This window comes from Ascidia mentula, chromosome 3 (assembly GCF_947561715.1).
Source record: "Ascidia mentula chromosome 3, kaAscMent1.1, whole genome shotgun sequence".
NCBI classification, from domain to species: Eukaryota; Metazoa; Chordata; class Ascidiacea; order Phlebobranchia; family Ascidiidae; genus Ascidia; species Ascidia mentula.
In genome coordinates this window covers 9268792-9285386 of record NC_138568.1, presented here as the reverse complement: position 1 = coordinate 9285386, position 16595 = coordinate 9268792, and the positions used below count along the sequence as shown (strand labels likewise).

Below are 16595 nucleotides of genomic sequence, written 5' to 3'. Positions count from 1 at the left end.
ACGATATATTAGGTACGTGGTTTCGATGGCAACAGTCCTTCCCCGTGAACAGTCCTGGGGGCATATTCGGCGCTGCACGTTGCAGCAGTAAATGATTGGGAGTAAGGGGCTCCTCATCCTTCGGATCGAACGTCACTGGGACCAAGGGACAGGAGTTTAGGATTGCCTCGACCTCTACCATCAGAGTTCACAACCGCTCATCAGACAACGTCTGCTCCGAGAGCAGGGCGTTGAGAATTTTGCGCACAGAGCGTATCATGCGCTCCCATACCCCACCCATGTGGCTGGCAGTGAGGGGGTTTAAAGCTCCATGCAATTTCGCGTTGTTGCAGATATTGGTGAATCTGCTGTTGGTTCCACTTCTTCAGTTCTTCGTGCAGGATACGCTCGGCTCCGCTTCACGCATCTAGGTAGAACGACATCCTTTAACCGCGGTAGTTGCTGCAACCATTTTCGGAATCCTCATCGGAAAGCACGTCGTCCCAACCAAGTTGTTTCCTGCAGAGGTCTCTTAGCATCGTCTTTGCCACCACGATCACGGGCGCTGCAAAACCAAGAGGATCATACAACGAACTCACCACTGACAGGATGGCTCTTCTGGTAAAGGATTTCGGCTGCTTTACGTCAACGGAGAACCCGAACTCGTCTGAGCAAATGTTCCATCGAACTCCGAGAACTCTCTCGCACGACGATCCATCCAGACTCAGCTCTTTGACTGATTTTGCTCGTTCCTCTTCGTCAATGGACCCACTTGGTCAAACGAAATCCCTTCCTCTTAAGAAGTGTGCAAATACTCTGGACAAGATTTATAGCGTCTGCTTCAGTTGATACAGACTTCAGACAGTCGTCGACGTAGAAGTTCTTCTTTATGGTCTCGACGACCTCACTTGGAAACTCGTTTCGTAAATCTTCAGCAGCCTGCTTCAGGCAAAAGCTCGCACATGAGGGGGAGGAAGCTGCCCCGAACAGGTGAACCAGCATCCGGTGTGCCGTGAGCTTCTTCGACATATCGCCTCCGGGCCACCACAGGAATCGAAGTGCATCGCAATCATTCGGTTGTACACGAATCTGATGGAACATGGCTTCCACGTCGGCCACGAGAGCCACCTGTCCCATCCGGAATCTTGAAAGGACACGTACCAACGAGTTGGCCAGGTCCGGGCCCTGAAGTAGAGCTTCATTCAGCGACTGCCCGCGATACTTGGCGGCGCAGTCGAAAACCACCCGCACCTTTCCCGGCTTGTGCGGATTTGTGACAGGATGATGGGGCAGATACCACACAACGTCTTTGGTCTGTTTCTCATTAGGAATCTCCTCTGCATAGCCTTTAGCTATGTAACCCTGGACCGTCTTGGTGTAAGCGTCCCGCAGAAAGTCATCACGCATCAGGCGGCGTTCCAAAGATCTCAGACGATTTAGTGCCATGTTCCTGTCGTTGCGCAGCGGCTGCGCATTCGGACGCCACGGCAACGGCAACTCACAATGTCCTTGCTGGAATTTCACACCGTTCTTCATTTTATCTAAAACATACCGGTCTTCACGGGTCATAGGCATTTCGGTGCAGTTGGTATCCTGAAAGTCGGTCTTCCACATTCGCTCTAGCTTATCCTGTAGAGAATCATCGGCAACTTTGGTAAAGTTTGCTGCAAACCAATCGTTTGATTTCTTGCAGACAGGTCCTGCTAAGGCCCATCCAAGTGGAAAAAAGTAATGCAATAGGCTGCTTGGGTTTTCCCTTCCGTACTTCTTGCACGATAAAGGCTTCTGGCACATTCAAACCAATCAGCAGCAAGGCTTCACTGCAGTCAACACGCGGGAATGACAGATCCTTGATATAAGGCAGTTCGTTCAATTCTATCTTTGTCGGAAACTTGTTGGCGGAAATGGGCAAACAATCAACGGCAAACACTTCCGGGAGTTCCACAGTTGCAGCACCATCAAGCGAAGCAACGGTTAAGTCGACCCTCTTGCCCTCGCGTCTGCGACTGTCTCCATTGACCGTTTTTAGCGTCACGTTGCTCGGTTCACCTTTCAGCCCAAGTCTTTCAGTTAACTTCCTGTCACATAAAGTGACACCAGAACCAGTATCCAAAAGAGCGTACGTGTTTACGCACCTTCCGCTGGCACTGACCTTGACGGCAACCATCATTAGATTGACATTCTGGCGACCAGAAGAAGCATGACAGTCCCTTTCACTTGCCGACACAACCGAACAGACAGTCCGTTCCGGTGCGGTTCCTATAACAGGGGAGGATTCGTTTTCTCTCTTCTCCGGTGGATGCAACAATGTATGATGAGCTTCTTTGCAATCCTTCACTGTGCACGCCCTGGGGCTGTTGCACTTTGTAGCAAAATGCCCAAATCGAAAATCGAACAGTTGTCACATAGTCTGCGGCGTCGAGTAACGCGCAAACGATCACGGTACGACCGGAATTTAAATTCCTCGCACTTTACAAGGCCGTGCCTTCCTGAACAGCACGGACACAGAGGGACTGCTGGAACGTGGGAAAGTCCAGCGCGAGCCTTGGGCTTAGACTCTTCTTCCTTTACAACAACATGACTAGAGGCCTTTACGTGACTAGCTTTACCTTTAGCTTTCTTTGCTTCGTTGCGATGCTCGTCCAATATACGACTAAAGAGCGAATTCGCAATCTGATTCTCAGATTCCACGAAGTCAACGAGATGCTCGAACAGAGGTTCACGGCCAGTCTCTTTGATTATTTTTGCAACACGTCGTTTCCAAGCTTCCTGCATCTTGAACGGAAGACGATTTGCAACAGCAATTAGCGTTGGATAGTTATTCATCTCAGAATGCTCGTCAATGTCTGAAAGAGTAAGTAGACAATCGCGCAGCGACTGCGCCATTTCGCTTAAACCAGCAGCACCATTTGGCCGTAATTCTGGGCCGTTGACAACACACCTTACGCATGCATGGGCAATTATGTGTGACTTGCCATATTGATCGTACAACAACTGCCTCGCTTGCCGGTACCCGTTTTCCCTCAGTCTGTGGCAGTACTCTATCAGCTTTCGGGCCTTTCCTTCGCAATGCTGAACCAAGTACGATAGTTTGGCTCCCTCGTCATCGACCTTGTCGTCGATACGAGAATCGAAATTGCGAAAATTCATCAGACACTCAGCGATGATGTATTGTCCAGTGAGTCGTCGAAGACGATCAACGACAGCATCAGGAAGTGTCGGTGGAGAAACGCTTGGTTCTGCCATATTGAAAGGCGAACTTGGCAAGATTGCCTTTACCAAATAGTCAAACTTGCTTTCACAAACAGTTGAAACTTGCTTTCAACAAACAGTTGAAACTTGCTTTCAACAAACAGTTGAAACTTGCTTTCAATAAATAGTTGAAACTTGCTTTCAATAAATAGTTGAAACTTTCATGTAACGTCCGTTGAACGCGCCCCGGTTCTCGGCGCGGAACGTCACACGAGGCGGAATTCCCGCAGTTAAAACGCGTATCTTTAATGGGCCTCAAACTCGCTCACTCAGTTGATGTTATTCTTGTTATCGAATGTGCAGTACGCACTCGTACGCAAGATAGAATGTATTCGAAGTGTAGACGCTACAGACGTCGGGAGGAGACGGAAAGACACGTAGGACACGTGGACCCTTAGAACACGGTTTCTACACAGAAGGCAACGTGTCAAACAAATACACTTCACGCGTAGTTAATTACAGCATAAGGCTCACCAACTATTTGGGAACCGGGAAACTCTGGACCACAAAGACGGTCCAAGCAGTTACTGTCGCACATCTAAACGAAACAAGCAACATAAACTACAATGCGCCACTATGACGTAACACACGCAATGCTTTGTCTGTGACGAAATGTTTCTACCTCAGTTTGCCGATTTTTTCCTTGTATGATTCCGAAGGTATTACGTTCTATAAGGTGACAATCTCTGTGGGTTTTCTATCGAAAGTTTTTTTCGCATGTATCACATCTAAATGGCTTTTCTCCAGTGTGGATTTGTACATGAATTTTTAGGTCACCCTGTCCAGAAAAACATTTGCCACATACCTTGCACTTGAAAGATTCTTCCCCTGTATGAACTGGAAAGTGCTTTCTTGGACTGCCTTTTTCAGAAAAAGATTTTTCACATATGTTGCACTTATGTGTTGAACGGCTTTTCTCCTGTATGAGTTAGATTGTGTTACTTTAGATCACCTCTGAGGAAAAATCGCTTTGAACAAATTGTGCATTGGTACGGTCTCTCAGTATGTGCCCGAAAGTGCGTTTTTTTGCTTGATGTAGTAAAGGTTTTTTCACATACTTTGCAACGGAATGATGTTTCTTTAGTGTGGGATTGAATATGCCTCCTCAGGTAATATGCAATACGAAAAAAACTTTTTACAAACATCACAGCGATAACAATTGGCTGTAAGTTTCAGATTTTTCTTAATTGTGGATTGGCTGCTTGAATAAATTTTACCGTTTTGTATTACTAGATGCTAGAACGTATTCGTTTTTCCAGACCACACACGATCAGCCCCAGCAGTCTATTTCCACTTGGCAACTAGATTTTACCTGCAATGCATAAATCAATATTCAAGAACTGTTGCGATCTATATGCCTCTCAACAACTTTTAATTAACATTTGACAAGAAAATCCGACTGATAAGTATATTGACATCAGGTCACAAGCGAGTTCTTATTCAGATAAAATCTAATGTAAAACTACAGCACTATTTATTTTTACAAATCTGTTAGCGAATTAGACATACATACCAATTGTTATACATGCGATATAAAGAAGACACGATATATAAGCTACAGGAAACAGGACAGAAAACAACTCTTTCTGAGAAAAAAACTTATGAAGGCATTGACGGTCAGTAAAATGGGCCGGACAAAAGAACAACATTCAACAAAAGGAAATGGGCACTTAACGCAAGAATTCCTTTTGAGCTATGACGGGCCGAATTCCCTACAAGAGCAACAATTCCTTGTTTAGTGCTGCAAAATCTCGAAAGCGATTGGAAAACTCTCTCGAAAGAGACCATACAGTAACTTGTGCACGCAAGTTGTCGTGCGGAAAATAATCAAAAATTTCTTTTAAACCTTCTAAAAATCCGCAACTTAGTTGGAAAGGCCTCGATGCGAGTACAAAGGTGACTCACAGTTTTATCTCGTTCTTGAAGTTTGACATTCAGTGAATTTAAATGTTTCGTTATGTCTACAAAAAGGAAAATCTGCGAGCCAAGCAGGTTCTGATTGTTCTTTCATTGGTTCCTCCTTTTTACAAAACAAATGTGCAACCTCCTTTCTAAGAAAGAGAAGTGCCCAGCCTGGACTAAGCCACCTCACATCGCTGTAATAAATGATATCTGCCAAGCAACAACTGTTGAAACTGGCGGCGTCGCAAAGCTAATGAACGAATGACATTGATTGCTTTTACCACTGTTTTTTTGACGTGAACAAATTTAAAAATTTTTGCACAGAAAGCCTGTTGGCGGATAATGTAGTGCAATTTAATACAGCTGCCCCCTTCTTCGTTGACTTTTCTAAAGATCCACTTCGTATGCCAGTCATGACAGGTGTACCATCAGTGACAAATTGAGCGCATACAATTGCTTTGACTTTCAGCAAAAAAGTATTATAGCTGTGACCACTTTTCCTGAAAAAGGCGGAATGAACTATTAACATCATCTTGTACAAGCACAGAGAAAATTTGCAACGAATGTAATAAAATGCGGTGGCGGGCCACATTTGTCCCGCGGACCAGATTTTGTTATCATTTTTAGTTAATGTTTAATACTTCTTTCTTGTCACAGGAGCATTGAATTATAGAGTAATATCATCAGTATCGCAACCATATTTTTGTCAGCAAACACATTTTTGTACAACCCTGTAATAAACTATTGCAGCTTTAGTTTTATTTACACACTGGTCTATCGTTATCTTATTGTTGCAACCATTGGGCAAAAAATTTAAACACAAAATATAGTATCGATGCACGGATAATTTTGGATATAGGAAGAAAAACATCACTAAAGTCACACAACGACTCATCACTACAGCGGGCGAATACTAAAATGCAATGCCAACAACGAAATCACACACACCATAACATAAACCAAAATTATTTACATTTTTCACAAATGCGACTTGTTTTAAGCCCGTTGAACTTCTCGGAGCATTATTGAGTCATAATTATACACAAAGCTTCACAGGGAATTATATTGGACGCAGTTTTCGTTTTTCTAATACTTCGTAAATTGCTTCAAGGAATTGCCCAAAGTGTTTTGCGTGAAGAATTATTTCGGATACTATGACGCAAGTATTTTGGAAATATTATGATAAATTTATTTCGATCACGATTTAATTTTTGTTCACTTCAGCCACGCTATGCACGAATGCTCCATGGTTTAAGGTCCTTCTCTTCGTCTCCAGGAGTGTGATGTTCGTGCTATACAACCAAGTTGTTAAGGTAAAATGCATGATTCGTACCAAAATTTGTGTTGGCACCAAAACCTAATGAAAGGAGTAGACTAAAACTGATGTACAAACCTGTTTGGTTAGTTCGTCACCACATGCCATTCGGATGTTGCAGGTGAATCAAAACGAAACCATCCGGACAAACCCGAATCGCTACGAGCGTATCCGATCGCATCTTTTATCGCAAAAAACACAGAAGAAGACAGAAAAATAGGTGGTTCCCCGACTCCCTATTTATAAACAACAGCATAGGAACTGACAGACCGCACAAACGTTAGAATGTGTGGAAAATTAACGTATGATACAAGGATATTTGTCTTTACCTTGGATGAATATATTCCACGACTATTTTCTGAATTCTTTAGCAGATGGACATTAAACTGGCGTGGGTAATCCCCGAAACCAGGAATCTTGTAAAAACCGGGACCAGTGGTCAAGGGTTGTCCAGTAGGAGTATGCAATGTTTCTTCCATTGTTAGCATGCCATAACCTTGAATGAACGCTCCTTCGATCTAATGTACCGAAACACAAGTTTACCGAAATTACTCTTCGTTTGATTGCTGTATTGCTGCATGCAAAAATATGTTTTTGAAAGTATTTGTTATTTTACCTGGCCAACATCGATAGCAGGGTTAATACTTCTACCAACATCCATTACAATGTCCGTTCTCAACACCACGTGATCACCGGTCAAGCAATCCATCTCAACTTCGAACACGGCTGCTCCGTACGAGAAGTAACAAGAAGTGCGACCTTCCACTAATCCGGTTTCAATGTTCCAATTAGAAAACATTCCAGGTGTTCTGTACGACGATTTAATGTAGGTTTAAATAAATCATCTTAACTATCGTTCTATTAAGAAAACAACAACTATTTCCCCAAATGCAGTTAAAAGAGAGAACCAAATGTTTTTTCCCATGAAAAGTTATCGGAGTCTGCCACTCACAAAACAGTGTATGACATGGTCCCTGATGCCTTTAACCATGCCTACTCAAGGCAATTAGTCAACAATCAACGATACCTAGACGGGAGTTAACATTGCGACTATTTTCCAAACTGCCATCACAAATTTGTATCTACTTGTGCCATCCGGTAGCGGAGAGACAGATCCGTTCTGAATGAGCTTTCTTAATTAAATCGTTCCATTCCGTGTCTGGGCATTGTTTGCGGAGGGGTAGAAGCCGTTCCATAATCGTTTCGCTTGTTTCTGAATACTTAAAAATCTGTAGTTTCTGGCTTTTGGTGATCTTAAATTTAGTCGAATAGCAGCACACACTTTGACTGCCATTCCGTTGAGATCGGTGCTTAAACTTGCTATGGTTCCTCTCGTGTTCACGACAGTGTTTGTGCTCGTCTCATGGATGTGGATGCGCGATGTGGGAATTCCTAAACACCGCCCAGCAATCTGCAGTGGAATGTTACGTTTCGTAGCAAAAATAAGTGAACAGAGTTTTATTTTGTTCATAAATTATGCTACATATTGCCTACGTCATGCTGGTTGTTCGTACACAAAACATAGTCTACGTTTTCATTTGACCTGATGTACCCAGTGTCTGAAATGCTTTGTTGTTGGTATACGTACAGAATATTTTGGGATTCGGTTTTTTGTCATAATATTGCCAAAACTCGATAAATGCACCTGAACATTTTGGTGTGTAGACCTTGTCCCATCTCAGTGCCACCATGTGAGAGATGCACCGAACCGTCGGCATAAATGTGAACCAACGCACCACCGTAACACCAATCGCAGGGAATACCGTTTGCACTCTTGCTTGGAATGCAGGATATGCCTCGTTTGCGCCACCTGAGACATAAACATTGTGTTAGTGCTACTAACAGCGCAATTTAAAATAAAAGATACCGGTTTTGTTGGTTAAACAATTCCATATTTTGCTTCCGTTTTTTCATGTTTGATTTTGTTATACATTCTTCCCAACACTTTCTTGCTTGAAATGACTGAAGTTTTTGTTTAAAATGTGTTACGTCGTTTTCCTGATACATGTTGATATCTCTTATCTATAGAGTACTTGGTGTTAATCCTAATGCGATAACTCCATCATTCATACTAAACCGTTTCTTGTGACATATTAAGAAAGTCAGCAACCCTGGTCATCCAGCTCTCAACAACCATCAACCCTTGTGGAGCGCCGAAACCTCGATATGCGGTGTTCGACGATATGTTGGTCTTGCACACTTTGCCACGCATTAAAACATTCGGTAGTCTGTTGTAATATAGTAGGAACTGAACATATGAAACAACTCTAATATAGATCTAAATAACCGATAGTTTAAGTTCGATACAGCGAGACATCCAGGTCAGTCCCACAAAAACAAATAATATGCCTGACAGCAACCAGTGCGGAATTAATTTGGAGTTTTCAACACATTGAATTTATTGAAAAATGCAAACTGGATATGATTACACAAGCAAGCAATATGATTGTATATGGAAACTCTAAGAGTGTGAAACAACTTCGTTTTCCATAATGTATGACAACATTGATAGATGTCAAACAGTCTTACTTGTAACAATTGTCGCTGTGCCTCAAAGCTTTCTTCATAACTGATGTAGAACTGTCGATTGTATTTCCACCATTGCTGTAGAGGTCCAAAACTAATGCCACCACTTTTCCATTCTTCATAAATCCCACCTGTCAAACTTGATATGCAAATTCTCTAGTAACTTTACAATGGAATTCAAATGTCGCCTGATACGTACTCAGCTAAAGGAAAAATGATTATTCCGAGAATAAGTTTCTTGTAACCGTGGAACTAAAACGGAATTACCACAACGAACAGTCAATTCGCCGAGTACATTTTGAGTAATCAATGATTAGACACACGTGTTGCCATGATTTTAAATTGTAATTATGTCTTGGTTGTGTTTAAATAGGACGATTTATACCGATATCCAATTAACTACACAGAGTTAGGATTGAAACAACTAATTTTGAACTCAATCCACCTGTTGAACTCGACTCCGGATTAACCGAGTTCTACATGTTTGGTAAAAACATGAACGGTTGAGGAATTCATTCTGCAATAAACCAGATAGAATATCAGAGAAAGAATTACCAACCTTGTACTTGGCTAGAAATGGATGACGCCCTCCGGTAATAGTCATGTCCTCCTTTCTACTTAACATACATCTTACCGCTCGACCACATCTGTATTGACAGTAGGATGAAATTATAATGTATGATGACTTCATCTTTATACCGATCTTACTTGTGCGCAGCTACTGCAACCGGATTGCTGATCAAGTGATATCTTGTGTCTTTTCCACCAAATCCCCCTCCCAGTCTCTTTACACGTGCCACGATCTTGTTTCTCTCAACTCCCAGAGCGGAGGCAGTCTAAACATATGTCAATTTACAAAGTGATTATAGCCATGGTGTTTGTAGCATACACTGACCAATCATTACTTACTAAAGTTTGAAGGGCAGTTGGATCCTGGCACGAACTGAAAATTTCTGTTTCGCCATCTTCCCCTTTAGGAAAAGCAACGCAAGACTGTGTCTCCAAATAAAAATGCTCTTGTCCCCCTGTCCTGTTTTTTAAACAATGTTGTAGTTACATTTCCGTTTTTGCAGATATTAGTTTTTCACCCCTTTTAGCTTACCTAACACTCCCTTTGATAGCATGGTCACACGAAAACAAAGCTGCTTCAGCATGTAGACAATTTTTATTGAAGGTTCGAAGAAAGATTGGTGTTCAATAGCTTCCTGTACGTTAAAGAATTATCTACCTTTGTTAAACACGACCTTATGATATTACCTCTATCGTAACGATCACAGGCGTTTTGTTCTCGTATTCAATTTTCACTAACTGAGTAGCTCTTTGAGCATGAGCTTGAGTGTCAGCGACAACTGCTCCAATTACTTGACCAAAGCATGTTACCTGGAACAGTAAATGCAATGATTATTGTTGACACACTACTAACACACAACATTGTTAAAAACCTGTTTGGAGGCGAAAATTTCTGTTTGTGGATCAGCTATTGGTAGAAGGTTTGAGCCAGGTACGTCACGATGGTCGACATACGTTTTAAACCCACTACTAGCCATTGCTGCTGTAATGTCGACGTTTTTTATGTAGGCATGTGGCTGCGTGCTTGTGACTAAGCACAAGTAAAGTTCATCTATATAGTAAACCTTCAATATTGTAATCTGGAATAGCAAGAAAACCCGATACTTTACCACTAAACGTCGGTATATCGTCTATGTACACTGCTTCTCCCGTAATGTGTTTGTCTCCCGACAAATGTTTAACTGGACGCCCAACCTCATCATCCACACTTTGTTTGCCAGTGGTCTTGGAAACACAAGTATATACACACTTACAAAACGAAATCACTTTATCCCAAACATAAAGTACAGATTACAGATTACATTTGCGATATTGCACCTCCTGCATAAGCACGTGCCCATGAGATAAAGAGACGGCGCTGTATACTTGTAGATTGGTATGACGCCCATGAAGCGCTTTTCGTTTGACAGAAAACGCTGTTTTCAATAAAAATATCCATACTCACATCTTGCCAAGTTCTAACGCTAATTTGCTTGTGCAACGCAGTTGAAGATTCAGTTGCCGTTTTGTCTCTTGATTCAATTCCTTCCTGTCAAAGTCAGACAAATACTTGAATAAATTTGTACAATTTCTGGCACCAATACTCACTGTAGTCATTCCACTATCCACAAGACACATCTTAACGTGAAGAAAAAACTTGAAGAAAAAACTTGCTGCAAGTGTTTCTCTGTATTTCACCATTCCTCCCGGAGCAGCCTTGGCAAGAGGTAGATCTTGTCTTAACCATGTTGTCACATCTTGCAAAAGTTGGTCATCCCAGTTCCTAGATAATAAAACAAGGCCGATCAAAAAGTTTTTCCAGATACAAAACGTACCTTCCGATCATGTTTTTCATTGTTTTCTTCGGCATTACTGTTGTTGGCGCCATTCCACCAAATGCTGCTACAAATTTCTTTACTTTGCAGGTTAACGGTTGGAAGACGACGCGCATGGCTGCGTTTACGATAGCAATGTCGTCTTCTCTGCGTTTTAATTGTTTGTATGATTTCGTGTATTCGTCCTGACAATAATTTTATTTTTTTAAATGATGACATTTTGTCAACAAGAAACATAAAATAATGTTAAAATCACAAATTAGAGATACGATGAAAACCTAATTATGTTTTTGTACTTAATTTTTATATTCCTACCTTTCCATTAAACGGAAGATAAACCGAAAGCAAAACTTCATCCTTCTCCGCACACGTCGTCCTGTACTTGGGGAAGAAATTTTGATCCATTAAAACTTGTCGATCAACATCGCGAGAATGCGATCTCAAAGTTGCAAGACTTTCATTTGCCATCAGAATTGGATTGAGATCAGAGATTGGACTAGCAGTCATTATGTTGCCTCCGATTGCCTATGAACAACTTAAACTAAATTTTTGTTCAATTGCAACAATTTCATTTGACTCACAGCAACGTTTCTTATCTGATTTCCAGCAAACCAGTGAATCATTTCAACCATAGATTGAAGACATTGGATTTGACACTTAGCGTAATTTCCAGAGGCAATGATAATTTTGAGTTCGTCTTGAATTTGACTTATGGTACACGAAGACCCAATGTTTATGCCTAAATTGCAAACAATTTGACTTTGTGTAACTTTCCAAGACTTTTATTTTGAAAACATTCTTGCATCAAAAGGAATGGAATCAAATTTTTTTTAATGGATTATTACGACGCTGGGTTTACCTCCTTCGTTTATCTCAATTTGCCTCAGCTCATTTATACTCAAGGGCGTAACTGTGTACTTCGAAACCCGGCCTTTTGTAGCCGCGTCCACACCAATTTCTGTATTTCCGTTAACAAGCTGCGCTTCCGGGTAAATCCGCTTCAGCTCAATCAGCTGATCTAGTGACGTTGGACGGAACCACGTGGTCCGCTCTCCGATGAACTTAAGAGGTTTGGGACAAAAGTTTTTTGATTTGATCTGCACAAAAGCGTTTTTTTGTGGCAAAATGTTGTAGAAAGGACATTATCGAGTTAAAAACGGTACCAGCAGTTCAGGGGGGAACACGATCTCCTGTGATGGATCGTATTTTGAAAAGCACACGGATTGTTCGTGATTGGTTTCACCATTTTGAAAACCTATCGTAAAAACACACTGATTTTCCATTCGGTATTCACCTTTTCCAAATTGTTAATTCTTGTCAAAAGTTTAAACAGCGATCGTAACAAACATCTGTAAATTGTATTAAAAGAAAAACATATTTCACTGTAAAAGCATTACATGTCTGCTAATATAAATTGAGCGGTCTGTTACAATCGCTGTCTGAACTTTTGACAAAAGTGCTAAAGAGTCTGTCAGTATACCTTGGTTACTTCGATCCTACTTTTAATTACACTTCTTTACACCATGTGTTAATGTCATATATCGCACTTAAGAAATATACCGTTGTTAGTTGTTAATCTCTTTTTGCAGCAGTTTGCACCCATATGACACCCTTCCTCTTCGTTGAGAAATGTATAAAAAGCTACAAAGCGTAGTTCTCTATTAAAGCAAACAGTAAGGGCAAGTTTGTTTAAACAGGTATTACCGCTTAGTATAGGTCTGTATCCTGTACAACGACACAGGTTTCCCTGCAAACATTCCTCTATGTGCTCAGCGCTCGGTACCACTTTGTTACGTAACAATGCATACATTGACATCACCATACCAGGTGTGCAGAAACCGCACTGAGATCCGTGAAAATTTGCGAGACGTTCCTAAAGTGTAACAAACAGCGAACTGGTATTGTGTGTTAACCTGACGTTGCTATTAATAAGCAACCTTTATCCAATACCTGCACTGCGTGCAACTTAGTATTTGTGCTTCCAATTCCTTCTACAGTTGTAACAGCGCATCCATGAACAGAAACTACTGGAGCCAAACATGCGTTTGCTGAATAATGGCTGAAACAGATAAGTTAACCTGTAAGTTTCAAACCTAACAACCATTATCTTGTTTTCTCACATTATCTTGTTATAGAGTGGATCCCATTTAGAAATCATGACAGTACAAGCTCCATATCCACCCTCCCCGCACCCCAACTTCGAGCCGGTTAAACACACTTCAAAATAATTAAAATACTTTGTGCTTTAAGCTAAGGACATCTAACGAAATCTAACGCAAGATTCCAAGCACATTAATGGTCTACAAAAGCAGACAAAATCTAGTGAATCTCTTAATTAGACTTCGGTGTCCGGACCAATTAAACTACCTTCACAAGCCCATGGGGAGTTACGCAGCCCAGGTTTTGAAACCCTGTACTGGACTTACTGCACAACTGCGCAAAAAATGAGTGATTTGTCAATTTGTAAAATTGCGTTAAAGAATATTTCTCTTACACTTCCTGCGCAGGTATGTGAGTAGCGTGACTTCTGGATCAGCGTTTGGTTCCGTAATCTGAAACACGAAGTTATTCACTTTCATAAAATCCTTCAACATGCCGTTTATTTTCACTTATCATTAAAAGTAATTTTGAGTTTTTTGGAACATACAGACGTCCTGGATTTAAGAAAGTTACAAACGTAAACTAAGGAAGCTAACGTATAATGTATTTTTATGTTCTAAATGCAACAGAAAGCAATCACCTTTTTTCCATTCACGTAAAACTCGAGTAGGTGGCATGGCCCAGCAAACCAACTATTACTTTGCTCCAGTTCTTTAGACATACTGACACGAATGGCCACTTCCTTAACTGAAATGTTTTCTCCCAGCAATATTTATTTAAACAATTAAAGTTAGTTTATCGTTTACAAAGATAGCTAAGTCGTCAAGCAAATACAGAATTTCGTGAATGGTCACTTTATGTCACAAAACTTTGGAATACAAAACGACACGTCAATTTAGTCGCTTGGTTGTCTGGTTACTGTTGTTTCACAATGCTAACCATAAACTTGTACATTCTCATGATCTGTTACGCAACCATAATATTTTCGTGCACTTTTGCATAATTGTTATATTGTGGCGATGTTTATTCAGGCGCCAAGAAATCAGACTGCCAGGCACTTCAACGAGCAGCATAAAACGAGACACATTAAGGAAAAAGGCCATCGGTGCATGTTACGGTTTGGTAAATACGTAATAGTTGCTACACCACCCCCTCTCAGAAAAACGTAGAATGCGGAAAATACGCAGACAATTACACATTATTATCAAGTGAGCGCAGGAGGACTATGCGGTCTGTCTCTACGCGGTGGTCGCGCAATTGCGACGGGTTCCGCCAGGTCAACTTCTGCGGGTTTAAGCAGATCAATAGATGTTGCATGTCAGCCGCCAAAATCCAAAACAAAAGTTTTTTGAGAAGTCTCCACAACCTTGTAGGGACCCCCTTAAGGTGCTGTTAATGGTGGCCGATGACTATCCTCCGTACGAATACGTACCTAGCATTTAACAGCTTCCTCGGAAGTGCTCTTTTTTAGCATTGTGGCGAGACATTAATATCGGAATCTGGCTTCTCACTGACGGTCGGAGTTGTGAAAGCAAATTTGCAACATTTGGTGTTGTAGCAATGTTGGGTGTGATGTCTCCCGGCACTGCGAGCGGTGCACCGTAAACCAGTTCGGCCGACGAAGTTTGTAAATCTTCTTTAGGAGTTGTTCTGATGCCCAGAAGCACCCACGGTAAATTGTCAACTAAGTTAGCCGTTGTGCGCACCATAAGAGTGCTTTTCAAATGCCTGTGTAATCGTTCCACGAGGCCATTGACCTGGGGATGAAAAGCCGTTGTCAGGTGCAGTTTAATGCCGAGGAGCTTGTTAACAGCTGACCAGAGTTCGGAAGAAAACTGAGGTCCTCGATCCGACGTTAAATGGGAAGGAATGCCAAAGCTGGCAATCCAAGCGCTGATGATAACTTTGGTACAGTTCAAAGCTGTTGGGCGTGGCTTCTGGCCACCGTGTGACACGTTCCACGACAGTCAAAAGGTTTGTGAAACCTTGGCAATCTATCAAGAGACCCACTATGTCAACTTTCAAGTGAGCGAATCGTGCATGAACAAAAGGGTAGTCTTCAATCGTAGCTGGTACATGGCGTTGTACTTTGGAGCGTTGGCAAGAAAGACACTGCTATGCCCAATTTCCTACATCTTTCTGCATTCCATGCCACACGTAAAGTTGCGTAATGAGCTTTTTAGTCCTCCTTACCGATGGATGAGAAATGTCAGGCAGTGCATGAGAGACGTGTTTGCGTCATGCTGTCGGCACAACTGGTCGCGGTACTCCGGTGGAGATGTCGCAAGGAATTTCGCAACCATCCTTTTCAAAATTAGGCACTTTAAAGTGGAGATTGGTTATGAATGTCCGATAATTTGCCATTTCTTGCTCATTTGCTCGTTGTGCTGAAGAAAGAGATTTGGGATCAAACTGTGTTGCAGAAGGTTGGACCTCCGATACTAAAGATCGGGAAAGCGCGTCATCGACATGATTCTGCTTGCCTGAGACATGCCGCACATCTGTGGTAAATTCTGATATGTAAGAAAGATGGCGCTGTTGACGACGCGACCAAGGATCGGAACATTCTGTGAAAGCAAATGTGAGCGGTTTGTGATCAGTGAAAACCGTAAACGTACACGTAACCTTCAAGTAAGTATCTGAAATGTCGCACCGCTAAATATAAATTCAGCAACTCTCAATCGAATGCACTGTTACCACCCTCTTTTACGCACCCAAAAAACACCGGAACACAAAAAACGCTGGCTCGACGTTTTACACATTGCGATGAATACTAGTTTTTTTATTTGTACGCAACTGGTTTTGAAAGTCAATGCGTAATTCCTGTATTGATATTAAAAGCAAATTTGAGACGTTCGCGGTCTCAATGTCTTCTGCAAGAGGTTTTATGAAAACACATACCAAGATAACGTGACATTTATTTTCATTGTGGTATAGTCTAAAATCATAACTTGTTCGTGGCGAGCACAAAACATAGAAAAGTATGTGGGCATAGTTTTTGTTCCGCAAATTTTGTACTGCTCTCGTTTGTTTTCCTGAAAAGTTTAATATTGTTAGATACGATGGACGTTAAAGAATATGTGTCCCAAGGATTTCAGCGGTAATCGATGTTTACTCATAGTTATAACATAGTATAT

General features: G+C 41.6%; 1 protein-coding gene and 1 pseudogene across 1 annotated transcript; both read right to left on the bottom strand.

The window, feature by feature from the left end:
* Positions 1-425: 425 nt before the first annotated feature.
* Positions 426-3225, bottom strand: LOC145895530 (uncharacterized). Its single transcript, XM_082984334.1, has 4 exons — positions 2455-3225; positions 1745-2341; positions 795-1608; positions 426-733 (listed from the first exon to the last, which is right to left on the bottom strand). The coding sequence occupies exons 1-4, from the start codon at positions 3223-3225 to the stop codon at positions 426-428; spliced, it is 2490 nt and encodes an 829-aa protein (XP_082840460.1).
* Positions 3226-6362: 3137 nt separating this feature from the next.
* Positions 6363-14179, bottom strand: LOC145895529 (xanthine dehydrogenase/oxidase-like; annotated as a pseudogene).
* Positions 14180-16595: the final 2416 nt, after the last annotated feature.